Source organism: Colletotrichum spaethianum (genome assembly GCF_022836535.1).
Source record: "Colletotrichum spaethianum MAFF 239500 DNA, contig19, whole genome shotgun sequence".
Taxonomy (NCBI): domain Eukaryota; kingdom Fungi; phylum Ascomycota; class Sordariomycetes; order Glomerellales; family Glomerellaceae; genus Colletotrichum; species Colletotrichum spaethianum.
Genome location: NW_026054789.1, coordinates 353,008 through 369,998, shown reverse-complemented (window position 1 = coordinate 369,998; position 16,991 = coordinate 353,008). Strand labels below are relative to the sequence as shown.

Below are 16,991 nucleotides of genomic sequence, written 5' to 3'. Positions count from 1 at the left end.
GACACTTTGTGGAATTCGGACTTCGATGACGAAGTAAATCCCGATCTGGACATGAGCCCACCGAGCACCGAGCTGGACCCTGCATGCCCGAGCTGATAGGAGATCACCTTCTTTAACCCCCGTCTTTGGCACTGAAACAGCTTCTGCCTGAGTATTCTCCTAACTGCTCAAGCTTTGACCAATCAGCGCCTGCGTAATCGGACAACCCGATCACGTGGTTACGCGCAGGAAGCTTTAGTGGGGCTTCTCCGGTCGCGCGAAGCTCACCCCGGTCTGGGCGCGTTGGTGCCTGGAGACGAAGCCCGCAAAGGTGACATACCCGTCCCTTGCTGCGACCGCCTTTCTGCAAATCAACCCCAGAACATACTCGGACTTTTCAACGATTCCTTACAATGGCAGATCGCGGGCATTTTAAAAGAGAGGAGGAGGATGAAGAAGAGGCTGAGGAGGAGATTGATGAGACCGTGAGCGTCCATATTCATGGTGGATGACTTATAACTGACGCATCGCAGGATTACAAGGCACAAAAAGATGCCGTTCTGCTCGCCATTGATGTCAGCTCATCAATGCTACAGCATCCCCCAGCTTCGGGCTCAAAGAAGGCGGATAAGGACAGCGCCGTCGAAGCAGCCTTGAAATGCGCCTACCATCTCATGCAGCAGCGCATTATCTCGAACCCTCGAGACATGATGGGCATTCTCTTCTTCGGCACTGAGAAGTCCAAATTCCAAGAGGAAAGCGGTCGGTCTGGCTTGGGATATCCGCACTGCTACTTGTTCACCGATCTCGATATTCCCGCAGCAGAGGATGTCAAGGCGCTGAAGACGCTAGTCGGCTCTGACGGCGAAGAGGGCGAGGACGAGGATGAGGTCCTGGTGCCGGCAAAAGAAGATGTGCAGATGGCAAACGTGTTCTTTTGCGCAAATCAGATCTTTACAACCAAGGCGGCGAATTTTGGCAGCAGGCGCCTTTTTATCATTACAGACAATGATGACCCTCACGCCAAGAACAGGGATGCCAAGTCAGCAGCGGCTGTTCGAGCCAAGGACCTCTACGACCTCGGTGTTATCATCGAACTGTTTCCCATCACCAGAGAGGACAAAAAATTTGACCTCGGCAAGTTCTACGATGTAAGTATCAAAGACTTGGTTGAAGAGTTTTAACTTATCAGCGTAGGACATCATCTATCGAGACCAAGCCGCGGAGGCCAACCTCTCCGAGGTACGAAGCTCAAAGTCAGGGGACGGCCTCACACTTCTCAACTCCCTGATTTCCAACATCAACTCCAAAGAAACCCCCAAACGTGCTTTGTTCTCCAATCTCCCCTTCGAGATTGCTCCCGGACTGAGGATATCGGTCAAGGGCTACAACGTCATCCACCGCCAGACGCCAGCCAGAACATCATACATTTATTTAGACGGCGAGAAGCCTCAACTTACCAACGGCGAGACGACCCGCATCGCCGAGGACAGTGCCCGGACGGTGGAAAAGACCGAGTTCAAGAAGGCTTACAAGTTTGGCGGCGAGTTCGTACATTTCGCTCCTGAAGAGCAGAAGTCTCTCAAGGATTTCGGTTCCCCATCATCCGCGTCATCGGCTTCAAGCCGCGCTCCATGCTCCCCTTCTGGGCCAGTGTCAAGAAATCGACCTTCATCTTCCCTTCTGAAGAAGACTACGTCGGCTCGACCCGTGTCTTTAGTGCCCTGTGGCAAAAGCTGCTCAAAGACAAGAAGATCGGCATTGCTTGGGCCATCACCCGTTCCAATGCCAGTCCCATTCTCGTTGCCATCATCCCTTCTCATGAAAAGTCAGAAGATGACTCAGGGACTCCATACCTCCCTGCCGGTCTTTGGCTCTACCCGCTTCCCTTCGCCGACGACCTCCGCGAGGGCCCTGAGCCTCCCAGCAACCTCGTTGTCGGCTCCAACGAGCTCATCGATCGCATGCGCATCATCGTCCAGCAGCTGCAGCTGCCAAAGGCCATGTACAACCCGAAGAAGTACCCCAACCCCTCGCTGCAGTGGCACTACAAGATCCTCCAGGTCTTGGCTCTCGAAGAGGAGTACCCAGAGAAGGCGGAAGATCTCACGGAGCCAAAATACAAAGCCATTAGCAAGCGCGCCGGAGGGTATCTGGACGAGTGGGCCGAGGTTCTGCAGGCTGAGACAAAGAACGCATTGGCTAAGGCGGCTATCAAGCGCGATGTGGACGAGGATGATGTCGAGAGGCCCGCCAAGAGGGTGAAGGCGGCGCCAAAGACGGAAAAGGTGCCTGGGTCCGGGATGACCACGGCGCAGCTCAAGGCGGCGGTTGATGGCGGCGGTTTGAGCAAGATGCTAGTGGCGGATCTCAAAGACATCCTTGCTGCTAGGGGGCAGAGCACGACAGGGAAGAAGACCGATCTTATTGAGAGGATTGAGCAATGGGTGGAAGACAATGCCTGATGCTGTTATGGAATGATTTGGCTTTGCGATGAGACTGTATTATACCACTTGCAAGCAGGATTATTAGGGAAACGCCACGTAGTTGGGCGACTGAAGTTATACGCCCATGTTATTTGCTGCATCACTGGTCCTTGCCGGTACTTTGTGACCAACGTCCCGTCGAACGTGGGTGCTTCTACAACAAGGACACAAGGACATTGCGCGTCTTCACTGTCCTTCCATTCGTCCCTATTTCTTGTTGTATTTCGTTTTATTATTAATCTCTCTCCTTTTGTCGATCTCGGTTTTACAGTCTCTCTCGGTTCGTATTGTCTGGAGCGTCGGTAGTCTACCAATTGAACTTCTTGGTCTTCCTGAGTGATTGAAAGGTAGAAGAACGACATCAGTACAAAAGATACGACACAAAATATGGCGGTAGCGAAAAAAGCACACCAGCTGTCGACTCGGAGCTTGGACAGGGTAACTAGTGAAGCGCTATAGTTACCAAAGAGCAACTACTCCCTTCTTCTTCCATTCTAATGTCCCAATTATCTCCTTCTTCAATGATCAGACTGTGTTCTGACCGATAGGCCACTTAAGAAGGCCGAGGGGACAGACTTCCGGGCCACTTGCGGCGGCTTTGATGATGTCCGCGGCCTATAAGTTGTTTCAGCAACCTTTCAACCACGTAGGCTCATGTCTCGCTTGCTGCAGACTTACCTTTTCAGCCACGGCATACACCGCAGCCTGGATATGCGCACCCGGAATCAAGGGCATGATCCCCGCATCGATAACCCGCAGGTTACACGTCCCGTACACCATCAACTCAGCATCCACGACCCCGCCCATATCTTCAGGCATCATGCTCGTTGTCCCGCTGGGGTGATACTCTGTACCTACCAGCGGCTTTAGCGCCGCCGTCAACTCCATGTAGTCGTCCGATTCGAACCGCGTGTCCACGACAGGAAGAAGCGGCCTCATCGCATCGGACTTCATGAGTCTCCGTACTGTTCGCAGGCCAAGCCTTATGATCTTGCAGTCGAACGGGTCTGCGCAGTAGCGCGGGTCAAGCAGAGGCCCGTCGAAGATGGAAGGAGAGGTCGGATGGACGGTGCCGCGGGACAGGGGCTTCTGAGCGGCGATGGAGATTTGACCCCAAGAGGCGGCGAGGAGTTCGTAGGCGCCGACGTCTTCGCGGGCGAGGTGGTCGAGTACGATGCGCTTTTGCGTGGCGTAGCCTGTCTGTACTGTGCGTGGAGTATCGAGGGGAAGGAAGTCGAAGGAGGATTGATTTGTAGCATTGTGGAGAGCTTCCCCTTCATGTTCATGCCAGTGGAGGCTTGGGAAGGCGACAGTATTTATCAAAGGCGCTGTCAACGGGCCTGGGGAAGTGAGCTTGTTTGTCTTTCGTTTTGATTTGGGTTCACGTACCAGTATGGTTAGTGTTGAAGGTGGTGAGCGCGTCTTCGAAAGCGTCGCCAGTCAGATCGCGAGAGGTAAAAGCAGACGAGTTAGAGTCTAGGCCAAGGGTTAGATGAATGCCTTGAATAACAGCAGTAGACAAAAGCTTACATTCGAACGGAAACTGAGCCATGGGATGATCCTGAAAGTTGTTTCCAACTCCCGGCAGGTCAATCTGCACGGAGATATTCAAGGACTTCAAGACTTTCTTGGGGCCGATGCCTGAGATCTGCAGGAGAACAGGGGATTGAATAGCACCAGCGGCAAGGATAACCTCTTTGTTGGTGGCTACTGTCCTGTTGATTCCGGAGGGCCCTGAGGCGAACTGTTTTTACGGAGCAGTCATGGTTAGTGAAATGGCATAAGGTAACGACAAAACATGGCAGTTGACTTACATCGACTCCGATGATGCGACGGTTACCGCCCGTTATTAATGAACTGGGCAAGCCTAAAATCAGCCGCGTAACAGTCTGACCCGTCAAGACGTGTAGGTTCGAACGGGAAATAGCTGGGTCGAAGTACCCAGTCCTCGCATCGGAGCGGGTCTGGTTGGTGGGAGACATGCTCGATGGGATGACCATAGCGCCCGTTGGGTCACCAGTGTCAAGGTCGCCCGCGAGATTGAGGCCTATTTCTGAGAGGCCTTGAATAACATGGTCTTTACAGTATTAGCTCAAGAATCCTAGGCACGTGAGAATGCGTGGGGGCGAGAGCCGACTTACCCGATGTGTTGTAAAAATATCGTGGGTAAGCGACGTCAATCGGTCCTTCAGTTCCGTGAAGAGACATGTCCGGGTGAATGTTGAGGCGGTCTCGCATGTTCTCGTCAACATTGGTCGTGTAATTCTCGACCTGTGTCATGATTCAGCATCAATCACCTCCTTAGCCTCCGGAAAGATGCCCTAGCCACCTTCTTGAAGTAAGGAAGTAGGCTCTGCCATCCCCAACCTGGGTTTCCCAATTCCTCCCAAGCGTCGAAGTCGGCGGCCGCGCCTCTAGTCCAGCACAAGCCATTCGTCACCGAGCCGCCGCCGATGACTCTGCCTTGGCTGATACTGCGCGTCTTGCCATCGAGGAAGGTCTGCGGAGCAGTTTCCACGCTCTTGCCGTAGGGCGATGGAGGCAGGAGGCCGATGTAGCCGGGGGCGACAACCTTACTCTCACGTCCGTCACTAGAACTTTCAGCAATGTAGCTCAGTGACGGTAAGTGCTTCAGATAAACAACTCACAGTTCGCCGGACTCAATTACGAGAACAGTCGCTGTATTTAGTTAGCAAGGCCCAAAGCTGAATTGGAGCAGAGGGTTTTCCGTACTATTCAAGTCTTCACTCAAGCGGTTCGCGACAACCAGTCCCGAGATACCACCTCCAACAACAATGTAGTCATACTCGTCAAGTAGGAACTTGGCAACCGTCTGACTCGTTATATGGAGGGAGGCCGAGAAAGGCAGGAGCGTCCAGGAAATGAAACAAAACAATACCAATGCGTAATTCATGTTGGAGAAAACCGCCAAAGATATGGAGGTCAAAGAAACCTGTTGTTGCATAAGAAAAAGAAGTTCAACTCCAAGGTTGTATGTATGTTGAAGATTGAAGGTGAGGAAATTGTGACTGTGAGTTAGGGTGAGGATTCATCTGTGTGGCCGAGTGCGAGAAGGGCCTAGTTGCCTTTCCGGTATACATTAGAGGATGATATGAGATAGGAGCCTACAGCTCATGTGTTGGATTCACTGTTTCTCATCCAAGCTATCGAACCAGGGCTTCGGCCTCCTCATCTTTGTTACCATTTCGGTAGAACGCAAGCTTTTTATCCCTTCCTACAAACTCAGGAAACCGTAATGCAAGAAAGATCAGTGGCGCAAGATCGGATCAGACGTATCAGACTATTGCTGTAGGATGGGTTCCACATAGAGAAAAGCACCATCGATCTCTCACCAGTTCGTATCTGTTTATTTGCTTGGAGGCATACCGAACTATGTGTCGATTCCCGGCTCACGGCCGTTTTCTTATCAGATTATTCCCGCATGACTGGCCTATTTTGTCCAGAGACTCTACTTGTTTGTTGATGAAGGCGCAACTTCTTTCATGATTTCCTGATTGAACCTCAAGCAATATACGATTTTTTGAATCGGATACAACTTTAAATGAGTGTTCATTATGACTGAATACTCCTTGTTTGGCTTTCACATGCTTCCGAACCGGCAAATACTCCCGTTGATGTCTGACATGGTTGCATTTGGAGTTTTCCTATGAAATTCAAACGCTGCTATGTTCCAAACCCTGGATATGATTCCTAAAGAAGCGAAAAGACTATGTATGTGTGAGCCGATAGGGAAGCAAACTTGATCTTCGTCTGGGCCATCCACTGGGATGACTGCCGCTTTCAGTGCGTTTCTCGCCAGAAGAGCCTACGGGAATACATATGCTCATATAAGTAATTGGTAAGGAACATAAACTGAATGGGTAACTACTGCTTTTTCAGGATGTCTAACCTGGCACTTGGTGTTTCTTACACCTACTAAATTCTAATCTTTACCACACAGTCCTCGATGTAGTTGCCAGACCGGCCGAAGGCGATGTTGAGAGTTTAGCATCGAGGGTCGCCTCCTAAGAACAGGCCCTTTAATGTCATGATCCTCTGACTGACAGAACCGTATGCTCTGAAAACTTCCATCAATGCTGTAGAGTAAATGGTTTCTCAGAGCCGATTCAAGGAGGACAAGACTATTTTTATCCCCAGTCTATAGACCCGTGATGTTGGATGGTAGGAAAGAATGGAAAGGTACCTTCCCTATTGAACCAAAGCGAGTATCAGTGACCCACTCCGACCGCTTTGGCCAATGGGACGACACCTTAAGTAATCTGACCACTCCTCCTTCCATTCATCCTGTGTGACGCAAGAGTTATTTCCACCAATTTCATCTCAGCTTGCAATGATCAGGCTGCACTATGAATATGCTGGGAAGAGCCTTTGTACGAAGAAACGAGGCGTTACGCCGTGCTCCGGCCACGGTAGGCTCCCGCCGCTTCCTCCACCTCGCGCCCCCGTTCCTCCTCGAGGACTACATGCCCCGATACATGACATTGTCCTCTATCGATGAATCCAAAAAGCGATCCAAGGCTTACGCCCATCTTTCCAACTGCAATCTGTGCCCGCGACTATGCGGTGTGAACCGCTTCGAAAAGACCGGAATGTGCCTGATTGGCGACAACACGAAGGTCAATGTGATTGCGCCGCATTTTGGTGAAGGTCTGGAGCATCTCCCTCCATTGCGTCCAACAGCTTCCCTCTCGGAGTTTGTGCAAGGGTGGAAACACTGACTACCATTCTAGAACCTTGTGTCCAGGGGCACAATGGCAGTGGCGCTGTATTCTTCTCGGGCTGCAACCTCCGTTGCGTCTTCTGTCAAAACCATGACATCGCCCATCAGCGCAACGGCCAGGATCTGACGCCCGAAGAACTGAGTGAATGGTACATGAAGCTGCAGCAGGTTGGCCGCGTCCACAATATCAACCTCATCACCCCGGAGCACGTTGTTCCTCAGGTCGTGCTTAGCATCCTACATGCGAAGGAGCTAGGTCTGAAAGTCCCAATCATCTACAACACCTCCAGTTTTGATTCGCTGGCTTCCTTGGAGTTACTGGATGGCTTGGTCGACATTTACCTCCCCGATTTCAAGGTCTGGGAGACGGCCACATCCAAGCGCTTGCTGAAGGCAGACGACTATGCTGCCACGGCACGCGAGAGCATCAAAGCAATGCACAAACAGGTTGGCGACCTGTGCTTTACCGGAGACGGCATCGCCAAAAAGGGCATCCTTGTGAGGCACCTGGTTATGCCCGGAAAAGAAGCAGAGGGGCAGCGGATCATGCAATTCCTAGCCGATGAGGTCTCTAAGGACTGTTTCGTCAACATCATGGAGCAGTACCACCCAGATGCTCATGTTGGCAAGTCTAGAAAACGCACAAAGGATAGCACCGACAATCGGAGCGATGAGGTGCGGTACAACGAGATCAACCGAGCAGTATCAGGCGACGAAGTTTCGTCGGTGCGGAGGGCCGCGGAGGCAGCTGGTCTATGGCGCTTTTGCGATCCTCCCAGACATGACGGCTTCAACATCTGAGAACATGACCCTTGCGTCGCTGCCAAGATGCCACCGCATGCCCCTGCACCTGTGACAAGAGTGGCTTGCCAAGCCGGTGGGACACTCTTAAATGGCTGGACCGGCTATAAATGCACCAGGACTCAGAGCCTCTTAAAAGCAGGGGGTGGGTTCGGACTATACTGGTGACACAACCAAAGTGCACAACGACTCTAGGTACGAGAACTATTGGTGATCCTATTATCAGGTTTATTGACTTTGTCGTGGCGTTCTATTATCGCACATTTCTCAGATTGATGTTTAGATCCACAAATGCGTTTCAGCAACTTTTTAGCAGCCCAAGCCGTTTCGCTTCCACGTCTGGGAAGTATTAAGCTGACGAACCTGTAAACATAAATGTCTGTGCCAGTCTATTACAACCATCACCCGGCCGAAGGTACTATGGATGCTTCGCTAGCCGGTCACATTCAATACGAACTATCCCTCATGTTTGTCTACGACGTACTGATCACGTCTGAGCTCCAATAACCATGTCAGCTTGTTTGCCTCCTAGAACGCCTACCCTTTCTAGGGCACACCATGCTAAAATCAGACTGCCCTTGTCTATTGCACCTTCATTTGATCAGTTCTATCAAAGCTTCTTGGTCTTACATAAGGAGACGCCGCAACACGCAACCTCAAGATTGTACCACTCTGGAGTCTCTTTGTTTCGAGTCTGCCAGGTTCGGATATGTTGGGAATTCGCTTGATTCTTTGGATGCCTATATCTAGCTCGAAAGAGCCAACTTTCGCCTCGATACCCTATTCACAGCAGTCTCTCTACCCTCCTCTTACTCCTCGTCATGGATCAATATGTCAAAGCCCCAGCTTTCGTCCCTTCAGCAGCCAATACTCACGACGCGATGACTACCTCTTCGGAAGACTCGTCACCAAGCCAGCCTCCATATCAACCTCGCCGCGAAGGGTCAAGTATGTTCTACCTCGAAGCACTGCCGTTGCCTCTCCGACCCACGTTAAGACTAGGATGTACGAGCTCAAGGAGCAACATGAACATCAATGCCAAGCAGAAGCCTGGGTGGTCGGCATTTCCGTCACCAAACTCTTTCGAGCACCTCTACGCCGAGAAAGCTTATCTGACGGCTTCACTGAACAACCAGAGCGACCGAGAAGTGGACCTCATGAGGAAGCTTTCCATCCTTCAGGAGAAGATCGACAATGAACTGCCGCCTGACGAGCGACGCAAGTCGCGGAAGAAGACTGCCCTGCTGAAGAGCAGGATTATGGAGGCAGCGGCACAGAAGAAGACAATTCTTCTGAGGCTCGGCGACATTTATGTAGAGCTCCAGAGTCGGGAGACGTGGATGCAAATCCAGAACGAACTATACGAGCGACGATGCTCCTCGTGGTCCACGGACTCGCCGAGTGCTGCCTACGTTACGACGCCTTCGGATGTGACATCTCTGATCCCAAGGCCCTTGGACGCTGCCTCGCCAATGTTCTTCCCCGCGGGTTGCCATCAGACCTACAACATGTGGGAGGCCACGACTCCTTGCTTCGAGCCCGAGATGTGCGCTCCGCAAGATGACGTACCGCCCGAATTTTGGTCACAAGGTGACGAGGCCTTCGACATTCGCGCGGACAAGCTAGGAAACCATGACTTGCGGTTCGAGTACGAAGACCAGACGTTGCTCCAGGATGTCGATAGGACCCGGAACCAACTTCTGGTCAGAAACGACAGATTTCGAAAGCTCAAAAAGACAATGAGCCTTCCCTCGTTGAAAAGTCTTTGGCCTGGGTCCGAGAAATCTCATGGGCTGCAGGCGAATACAGGTGAGGCCCTTGGGGCCTAGCAGAATGATAGGGTGCATCACAGAGATGACGCCAGACGTGTATGAACCGGTTTGTTTCCTTTCTCCATATCATGTCCATGTAGTAGGCTCGTGTACGGCAACTGCGGCAAACGGCGTAGGGAATCTTTTACTATAATCATCGAATAAATGGCCCTTGAACTCCTTGCATCACCCTGACTTTTCTGGCCGCTGCCCGCACTGGATCAAGTGACGGGGAGCTTCCTCCACACACACCCACAAGTCACCCGCTCGCAGGGAGACCTACGCAAACTCGCCAAATTGGCCGTCGTCGAATCCGAAGTCCTGCGCCGATTTCCGCTTCTCCCGCTTCTGCTCACGAATGTTGGAGGCACTGGGCGGCGGAGGCAGGAAGCTGTTATTGCTCTTGGGCGCGCTCGGCGGCGGCGGTAACGAGAAGGCTTGCAGTCCCGCCCCCGACGCCGCGACGTTGTTGGTGTCGGACTCGGGCCTCGACCGACGGCCGATCTTGGACCCGCCAAAGTTGATGGTGATCGTCTCGCCCTCCTTCAGGCTGTAGTCCTTGTTCTTCTCCTCCTCGGCACGCTTGCTGTTCTCCGCCGCCTGCTTGGCGTGGCTTGCGTCCAGCAGGCCCAGGCTCTTCTGTGCCTCCTGCAGCGCGACGCCAAAGTCAAAGGCCTCGCTGCGCTCCTCGAAGCCGATACCCAGCACGGCCTTGCGGCCCTGGCCGTCCATGACGCGCACGGCGAAGAAGCGCGAGGAATCGAGGACGGGCTCGACGGCAGAGATGGAGGTGTAGGGGGCGGCGGCAAAGAGCTGACCGTTGGAGGGGTCCTCGAGGACGATGTCGACCTTGATGTGGTTCTCCTTGTTCGTGATGCCGGCAGGGGCGCCCGGTGCGACGGGAATCACGGCGCTGCCGACGCCGACGGGGGTCGGTGCGGGGGCGGCGGCGGTCTCCCAAGCGGTCTCGAGGACACGGAGGCGGGCGGTGAAGATTTGGCGTTCGGTCCAGCCGGCGGCGGTGTAGCCCTTGTTCGAGGTCAGGGGCGGGATGTTGTAGACGTGGGCTCCCGAGGCGATGAAGAGGATGCGTTGAATCGCATCGGCGGGGAGGGGCGCGCCGGTTGTGGGATCGGTTTGCTCCATTGTGAGTGTGGTTTGTGTTATTCCTTGGGTTTGCGGTATCAGGTAGGTGCAGGAGGAGGCAATGGAGAGCTTCGACGAAGTTGTCGATGGTGGAAAGGTAGGGGAAGCTTCATGTCGAAGGGAGGGATTAAGTGAATTGCTTGCTGTCGGTCAGGGGGGGAGGGGGGGCAGATGAAGGCTTACAAGGACGGGAGCTTGATTAGCTGGGTTGGGTGGTGTCAGTGTTTCGGGAGTGGAGGGGGACCCCGCTGTCGGTAGTGGAATGCCTGGATGATGATACAGGGCGATGAGAGTGAATGAGACCGCTATTCTGTGGCTATGGAAACACCCTGGGAATGGGCTAGTGGAAGGGATGAGGGGGGGAGTGACAGATAGATGGATACTTGGTTGTAGCTGCAAAAATTGCGCTCAGTGCCAGGTAGTCATGTAACTGTGAGGTCCCCTTCCGCCCTGATTAGATTAGCTGGACTACCCCGCCAAATCAGCGCGATCAATGCCAATGCTAATCCCCGGCTGGCGGCAAGCTCCATTGTGTGGTGTGGTCAGTCAGAGTGGAAATTGAGTCACTGGCCTCCCAAAATTTCCCAGAGCTTCAACACCAAAACTCCCCCGCCATCGCGACAACCGACACTTCGATCGCATACTCGATCGCGAAACCCATACCTGACCCGACGCTACGTAGCTGTCAGGTTCTCGGAAATCTCTACATCATTTTCACCGCCCTATCTCCCAGCCCAGCGCAAGAGTCGCACGATACGAGGGGCCTGCCCGTCTTTTGAACCCCCGATCCTCCCTCCTACACATCATTATGGCTACCGGTGACCTCACGCGTACGCTGCTCCGCCCTCCCGCATGATAACCTCCATGATCAGCGCATAGAAATTTTCAGCTAGAGGCTAACACCATGGTTCTACAGCAGCAGGCGACAGCCAAAAGCCCCCGGCTTCCGACATCCCCATCCGCAACAAGACAACAGATGACTTCGAGTACAACACCACCCGCAATCCTCCTCCCGTATCACCGCTCCAGCTAACGTCTCTCCTCCGTCCAGTATCGTCTCAACATACCACTCCCTTCTCCAAGACCCCGACCTGACAAAACCCGTCGCCGCCATCGAGGCCCTCATTTCCCTCCTCAACGCCTCGGGCACCACAACCGTCTACGAGACGCTCGACCTCGTCAAGCGCGCATCAAACACCCTCCACGCCTCCGTCAAGAACCCCGTGCCCCTCCAGGCCGGCACCGACCTGTTCCTGCAGTACCTTGTCTCCTCGCTTAAGCAGCAGGAGGGTTCCTCGTCCGCTGCCGCGAGCCCGCACCAGTCCTTTGACGCCGTCCGCACTCACCTCCTGCGCAATGGCCGCCTCTTCGCCTCCCGCGCCATCGCCGCCCGCGACCGTATCGCCGATGCCGGCTGGCGCTTCGTCCGCGATGGCAAGGTCGTCCTGACCCACGGCGCCTCCCGCGCTGTCTCCACCCTTCTGTTCCGCGCGGCCGACCAGTTTGGCGACGGCGGCGTGCGCTTCAAGGTCGTCTACGTCCGCGATGAGCACCGCCCCGCCGAGTCGGACCGCGTCGTGCGGGAGCTCCGCGAGAAGGGCATCCCCGTCGCCGAGATCGCCGAGCCCGCCGTTGCGCACGTCTTGGGCTTGCTGCGCCAGGTCCACATGGTCTTCGTCGGCGCCGAGGCCGTCACGCAGAACGGCGGCATCATCTCGCGCATGGGCACCTACCAGATCGCCAAGCTGGCGAAGCAGGCCGGCCTGCCCTTCTACGTCGCCGCCGAGTCGCACAAGTTTGTGCGCAAGGTTCCCCTGGACCAGCGGGACTTGGGTTTCAAGCAGCATGTGTTGGACTTCCGGACGGACGGCGCGAGCGTGCAGCCCGAGGACGCCGTGGACTACACTGTGAGTTTTGTATAGATGGTGGTTATGTGCAAATCAGCTAACGAAGCGTCCGACAGCCGCCTGATTTCATTTCGAACCTTGTGACGGAAAACGGTGTTAAGCTGCCTAGCTACGTGTTCGAGCAGCTTCTCGATATTTACGGCAGTCTCAACGGTTGAGCCGATTGAGCGAAACACCGTTACCGACTCGAGGTGCCACATTTATGCCTTGCAGATGAGAATTATAGAAACAGGGGTGGAAAAGCAGGTGGCTCCATCCAAAGACGTTCAACGGATGTGACGAAGTCCCGGCCCGGAGCGACGCAGGCCGTACTGTGGGGACGTAAACCGGCTCTTGGTGAGATTTGGAGCGGCCGACGTTTCCAGGGCCCTGGCTCGGCGGCCGGGGAGCCGCGACTCTTGGCTACGAACGGCAGCGAGATCCAAACAGGTGGCAAGAGGTGGTCGTGAACGAGGTACCTGTCAGGTACTTTGGAGACCGGCCCGGTGGCATGTAGAGAGATACTTTGGCAGCCGGCATCCGTCCCACCGATGCAGTCGTTGGCGACCGTTGCCCAGTAAAAGTCCATTGTTAAAAACAAGTCCATCAGCTTGGCCCCCCTGCCAAACTGTGTCCGCGACAATTCTCGTCCAACATTTACGGGGAAATGTAACCATTTTTCTGCAGGACGGGGAGACGATACATGATGATGACGAGAACAGCCCGACGACATGTCGCCTGCACCAGTGCGACCCTCCTCTTCCCACCATCCCAACCCCCCTCCTTTTTCTGCCCCTGCAAAGTAAGCTGCGAGAGATGGTGGTACCTACTCTTCCTACCCCACAAGGGGCAACGGGATTTTAAAAATAAATAAAAACCGCCAAAGACCCCCCACGACCTCTCAACGTCTTTGACGTCACTAGTCCCTGTAGGACCGGACGCACAGTATGACCTGCATTGCGCATTACGCCCGGTGAGACTGGGGAGGGGGGACCAGAAGGTGGCCTCATTCGGGTGTGGGGGAGGTCCCTTGTACCGAGGTATTGGTAATCCTCCAGACATCACAAAAGACATGGGTGAAGTGTGCATCCAAGAGGACGAAAGTGCCGAGGCTTGGTTTTCAAGCGAATGTGAGTATTGATTGATGCTTAAACCCGTCCAAGTCAACAGGGGCCCGCCTCGTTGGCGATAGGTAGTGATACATTACATATCCGGTCGTTACAGAGGAAAGCGAGTGAATGCTGAACAGGAAATGCAATGCTGAGTCGTGACCATAGATAGAACCTGAGCGTTTGTGTCCCTCGAAAGCCATCCAACAAAGAGCTACTAACAATGTAAATCACCAACTTTTGTCACAAATGCGCAGCACTCCAAGAACGAAGTTGAGTCGTTCTTAGGCCGAGGTCCGTTGTTGAAACGCTAGGCTCAGCCAGATGAAGCAAGCAAAAGGAGATTAAAAGTCAATAAAATCTACAGCAGTAGACGATAGCATGGTTGTTATTTTTGCGAGGCTGCGTTAGTTGATGTCTCTCACGAGTCTGGCTCCACACCAGGCAAAAGGATAGTTGCGCTGGTACCAGTTGACACTAGACTTCATCAGCAGCTGTTGCGTGGTATATGTTTGGCGAACGGTAAGAGTTGACTTACAACGAGCGTCGTCCGGCGATGCGGGGGTGGGTCGACCAAGATCCTCCAAGGACGATGTTGTGCTTGCCGTCAAAGAAGTCGGCTATGGACAAGTTAGCTGACAAACATGATGGAATCCATAAGGTTCGAGACGTCATACAGGTGTACTGAGGATACAGAGGCATGGGCTCGAAGCCTTCATGCCGAGCGAGGAGCGAGCTGGTCCATTCCCAGACGCCGCCAAGCTCACCTTGTCCCGCGAGACGGCCACCGTTGGCCGTCACGGGAACGGGGTGCCAATGCTGGAATCCAACATTGGCGCCGTCGAGGTCGACGAAGAGCTCTGAACGAGCCTTCTCGGCCTCGAGGGAGCTGGTTTTTGGTGGCGTCTCCTCGACCCCGTCATTCGACAGGTGCCTGCTTGTGTCAGTAGATGCAGACAGCTTGTTCGGCCGGTGTTATACATACCCGTTGACTGCTGGGACCGTTCTTCCGAGCGTGCGCTCAGCCTCCATTCTCTTCGAGTTGTGCACATAGTTGTAAATACTCCGGGCCTCCTCGAAAGTCGGAATCCGACCACCCATCCACGCAGCACAGCCAGAGAGCTCTTCGTATGAGGCAAAGATGGGCCAGTCTAGCGCGTATTTCAGAGGTACTAGTCCGTGAACAGTGCGGACAGCGATGCCATCGATGAACGAGTCGGGAACCACGCTCTCGCCGTTCTGGTGGCCGTTTGCCTGTCCATTGACGTAGCCGTTGGTGTGCCCATTTGTGTATCCGTTGGTCAAATGCGCCTGGCCGTTGACATGGACATCCTTTTTGGAGCTAGATTCAGCAGCAGCCCATGATGCAGGAACCTTTTGGATGTGATTTTCGAACATGTATTGTGCGTACTACTATGGTAAGCCTCCGTCCCATAATCATGACAAAGCATTACTTACCTCCTCGTTGGTAATGGGTCGACCCTTGGCCTGGAACGCGTGAACCTCGGCCTTTCTTGCAGGCCTTTCGTTGTCCCTGGACTCATGTTAGCACAACGTCTCTGCTAAGAGTGATCACACTGACCATCCAAAGTATCCGTTGACGCCGGCATCAAGAGCAGGCTCGTCCATTCCCAGAATAATGGATTGGGCAGGCACATCATGCCATTCATTGGCCACCCGTGCCTGACGAGCTTTGTTGGCCAGACGCTTAAAGTCCGGTTGCTGAACGTCAGGTGGCGGAAGCGTCTTGTCGCTCTGGAGCATCATGTAGAGCAACGTCTCCATGTGCATGATTTCATGCTCAAAGCCCACCCAGATTCCTTGAGCAACGGCTCTGGGGATTTTATCGACTCCATTCTTGTACAGGTCCTGAAGTCTCGAACGTACACGCTGCTGGTACTCGAGAATCTGTTCCACAGGAGGCCACTCGTCTGGGATTTCAGAATGAGAGTGACATTTCTCAGGATTGTCGACGTCGGGATCAATGCCTCTCTCGAACATGGGTTGGAAGTGTGCCGGCTCCGTCGGAGATGTCTTGGTTGTCTTGGTCAGCTGGATATCCAGGAACCCCGGAATGTGGCCGAGATAAAAGATGCAAGCATTGCGGAGCTTGATTGGCTGGTCTAGCAACTCTTCTCTCGGGAGCATTTTCTGCGTGACAGCATCCCATGCCGTCCACAGCGCTGACCAATCGTCCAAAGTCGGACACGGCGATGAGGCGTAAAGGTCGGGAAGGAGACTGAAAGGCATCTTTCTCTTAGTAATCATGTGTAGTCCTGTGCTCAAGTCAGTTTTCAAATGAAGGTTGGAAGGCCCGTCGGTGATGTAAGTGGTTTCTGGAGAAATGAAGGATCGGAAAAGGTCATATGATTTCTTCGGGACAAGTTGCATCCGTTATCTTACGATCCGGAAACTGCGCTTCAGCTTTTCGGGTAATTGGCTCCACGTCGGCAGCCAAACGTGGGGGAGGCTTATGGAGTGCAGAACTTGTCGCGAAGGGGTGGCAACCCTCGGCTCCAATTTCCGAGGGTTGTACACAGAGGAAATCGACCACTTACCATGCTCGTTGCCTTTGGCCCAGCAGGTTGTCTCAACAAGGCCTGCCATGTTCCACAGGTTCTCGGCTCCCAGTTGGGAGTACTTCAGACTCTGTTCAACCTGAACGCGCTCATGTTGCTTCACGAGAGTTCCCATTACGTATGTATCTCGGACAGGCGAGTAAAAAGCTTGGTGACGCCCGCCTTCCTCATCATACACATACTCGCCGATGACTTCCCAGTCGCTGAGCTTGAAGGCCTCTTCGCCAAGGATCTCGTTGGCATTGGCGAGACCGTTCAAGATGAACCTGTCGAAACGTTAGTTGAATCGGCTGGGACTGTAACACAATAACTCTTACGCATGAGTGACTCCTTTCTTGTCTGCGATTAAAAGCGTTAGCAAAGCCGAGTCATCGAGCATCATGACTTGTTGAAATACCGTTGTAGGCATGGCTAAAGACTGAGTTAGCCTAATTCACTCTACAGAGTAGGTTC

The 16,991-nt window shown here is 53.7% G+C and overlaps 8 protein-coding genes across 8 annotated transcripts; 4 read left to right on the top strand and 4 right to left on the bottom strand.

The window, feature by feature from the left end:
- Positions 1 to 392: 392 nt before the first annotated feature.
- Positions 393 to 2,444, top strand: ColSpa_07518 (ATP-dependent DNA helicase II subunit 1; the record flags this gene model as incomplete). The annotated part of the gene is made up of 4 exons (XM_049273730.1): positions 393 to 464; positions 513 to 1,130; positions 1,177 to 1,526; positions 1,550 to 2,444. 4 exons carry the CDS (start codon positions 393 to 395, stop codon positions 2,442 to 2,444), a joined length of 1,935 nt encoding a protein of 644 aa, XP_049129687.1.
- Positions 2,445 to 2,990: 546 nt separating this feature from the next.
- ColSpa_07517 (oxygen-dependent choline dehydrogenase) lies at positions 2,991 to 4,745 on the bottom strand (the record flags this gene model as incomplete). Its single annotated transcript, XM_049273729.1, has 5 exons — positions 2,991 to 3,080; positions 3,144 to 3,661; positions 3,996 to 4,209; positions 4,280 to 4,518; positions 4,607 to 4,745. 5 exons carry the CDS (start codon positions 4,743 to 4,745, stop codon positions 2,991 to 2,993), a joined length of 1,200 nt encoding a protein of 399 aa, XP_049129686.1.
- Positions 4,746 to 4,758: 13 nt separating this feature from the next.
- Positions 4,759 to 5,379, bottom strand: ColSpa_07516 (dehydrogenase xptC; the record flags this gene model as incomplete). Its single annotated transcript, XM_049273728.1, has 3 exons — positions 4,759 to 5,062; positions 5,114 to 5,144; positions 5,199 to 5,379. 3 exons carry the CDS (start codon positions 5,377 to 5,379, stop codon positions 4,759 to 4,761), a joined length of 516 nt encoding a protein of 171 aa, XP_049129685.1.
- A 1,459-nt stretch (positions 5,380 to 6,838) lies between these two features.
- On the top strand, positions 6,839 to 8,007 carry ColSpa_07515 (uncharacterized protein; the record flags this gene model as incomplete). The annotated part of the gene is made up of 2 exons (XM_049273727.1): positions 6,839 to 7,108; positions 7,231 to 8,007. 2 exons carry the CDS (start codon positions 6,839 to 6,841, stop codon positions 8,005 to 8,007), a joined length of 1,047 nt encoding a protein of 348 aa, XP_049129684.1.
- A 1,025-nt stretch (positions 8,008 to 9,032) lies between these two features.
- Positions 9,033 to 9,836, top strand: ColSpa_07514 (uncharacterized protein; the record flags this gene model as incomplete). Its single annotated transcript, XM_049273726.1, has 1 exon — positions 9,033 to 9,836. The coding sequence occupies one exon, from the start codon at positions 9,033 to 9,035 to the stop codon at positions 9,834 to 9,836; it is 804 nt and encodes a 267-aa protein (XP_049129683.1).
- A 261-nt stretch (positions 9,837 to 10,097) lies between these two features.
- On the bottom strand, positions 10,098 to 10,964 carry ColSpa_07513 (adaptin ear-binding coat-associated protein 1; the record flags this gene model as incomplete). Its single annotated transcript, XM_049273725.1, has 1 exon — positions 10,098 to 10,964. One exon carries the CDS (start codon positions 10,962 to 10,964, stop codon positions 10,098 to 10,100), a length of 867 nt encoding a protein of 288 aa, XP_049129682.1.
- Positions 10,965 to 11,772: 808 nt separating this feature from the next.
- ColSpa_07512 (translation initiation factor eIF-2B subunit beta) lies at positions 11,773 to 13,029 on the top strand (the record flags this gene model as incomplete). Its single annotated transcript, XM_049273724.1, is given in 4 exon segments — positions 11,773 to 11,794; positions 11,881 to 11,998; positions 12,016 to 12,871; positions 12,928 to 13,029. 4 exon segments carry the CDS (start codon positions 11,773 to 11,775, stop codon positions 13,027 to 13,029), a joined length of 1,098 nt encoding a protein of 365 aa, XP_049129681.1.
- Positions 13,030 to 14,366: 1,337 nt separating this feature from the next.
- Positions 14,367 to 16,947, bottom strand: ColSpa_07511 (ergothioneine biosynthesis protein 1; the record flags this gene model as incomplete). Its single annotated transcript, XM_049273723.1, has 8 exons — positions 14,367 to 14,436; positions 14,498 to 14,579; positions 14,637 to 14,893; positions 14,945 to 15,369; positions 15,418 to 15,493; positions 15,542 to 16,235; positions 16,518 to 16,804; positions 16,856 to 16,947. The coding sequence occupies 8 exons, from the start codon at positions 16,945 to 16,947 to the stop codon at positions 14,367 to 14,369; spliced, it is 1,983 nt and encodes a 660-aa protein (XP_049129680.1).
- Positions 16,948 to 16,991: the final 44 nt, after the last annotated feature.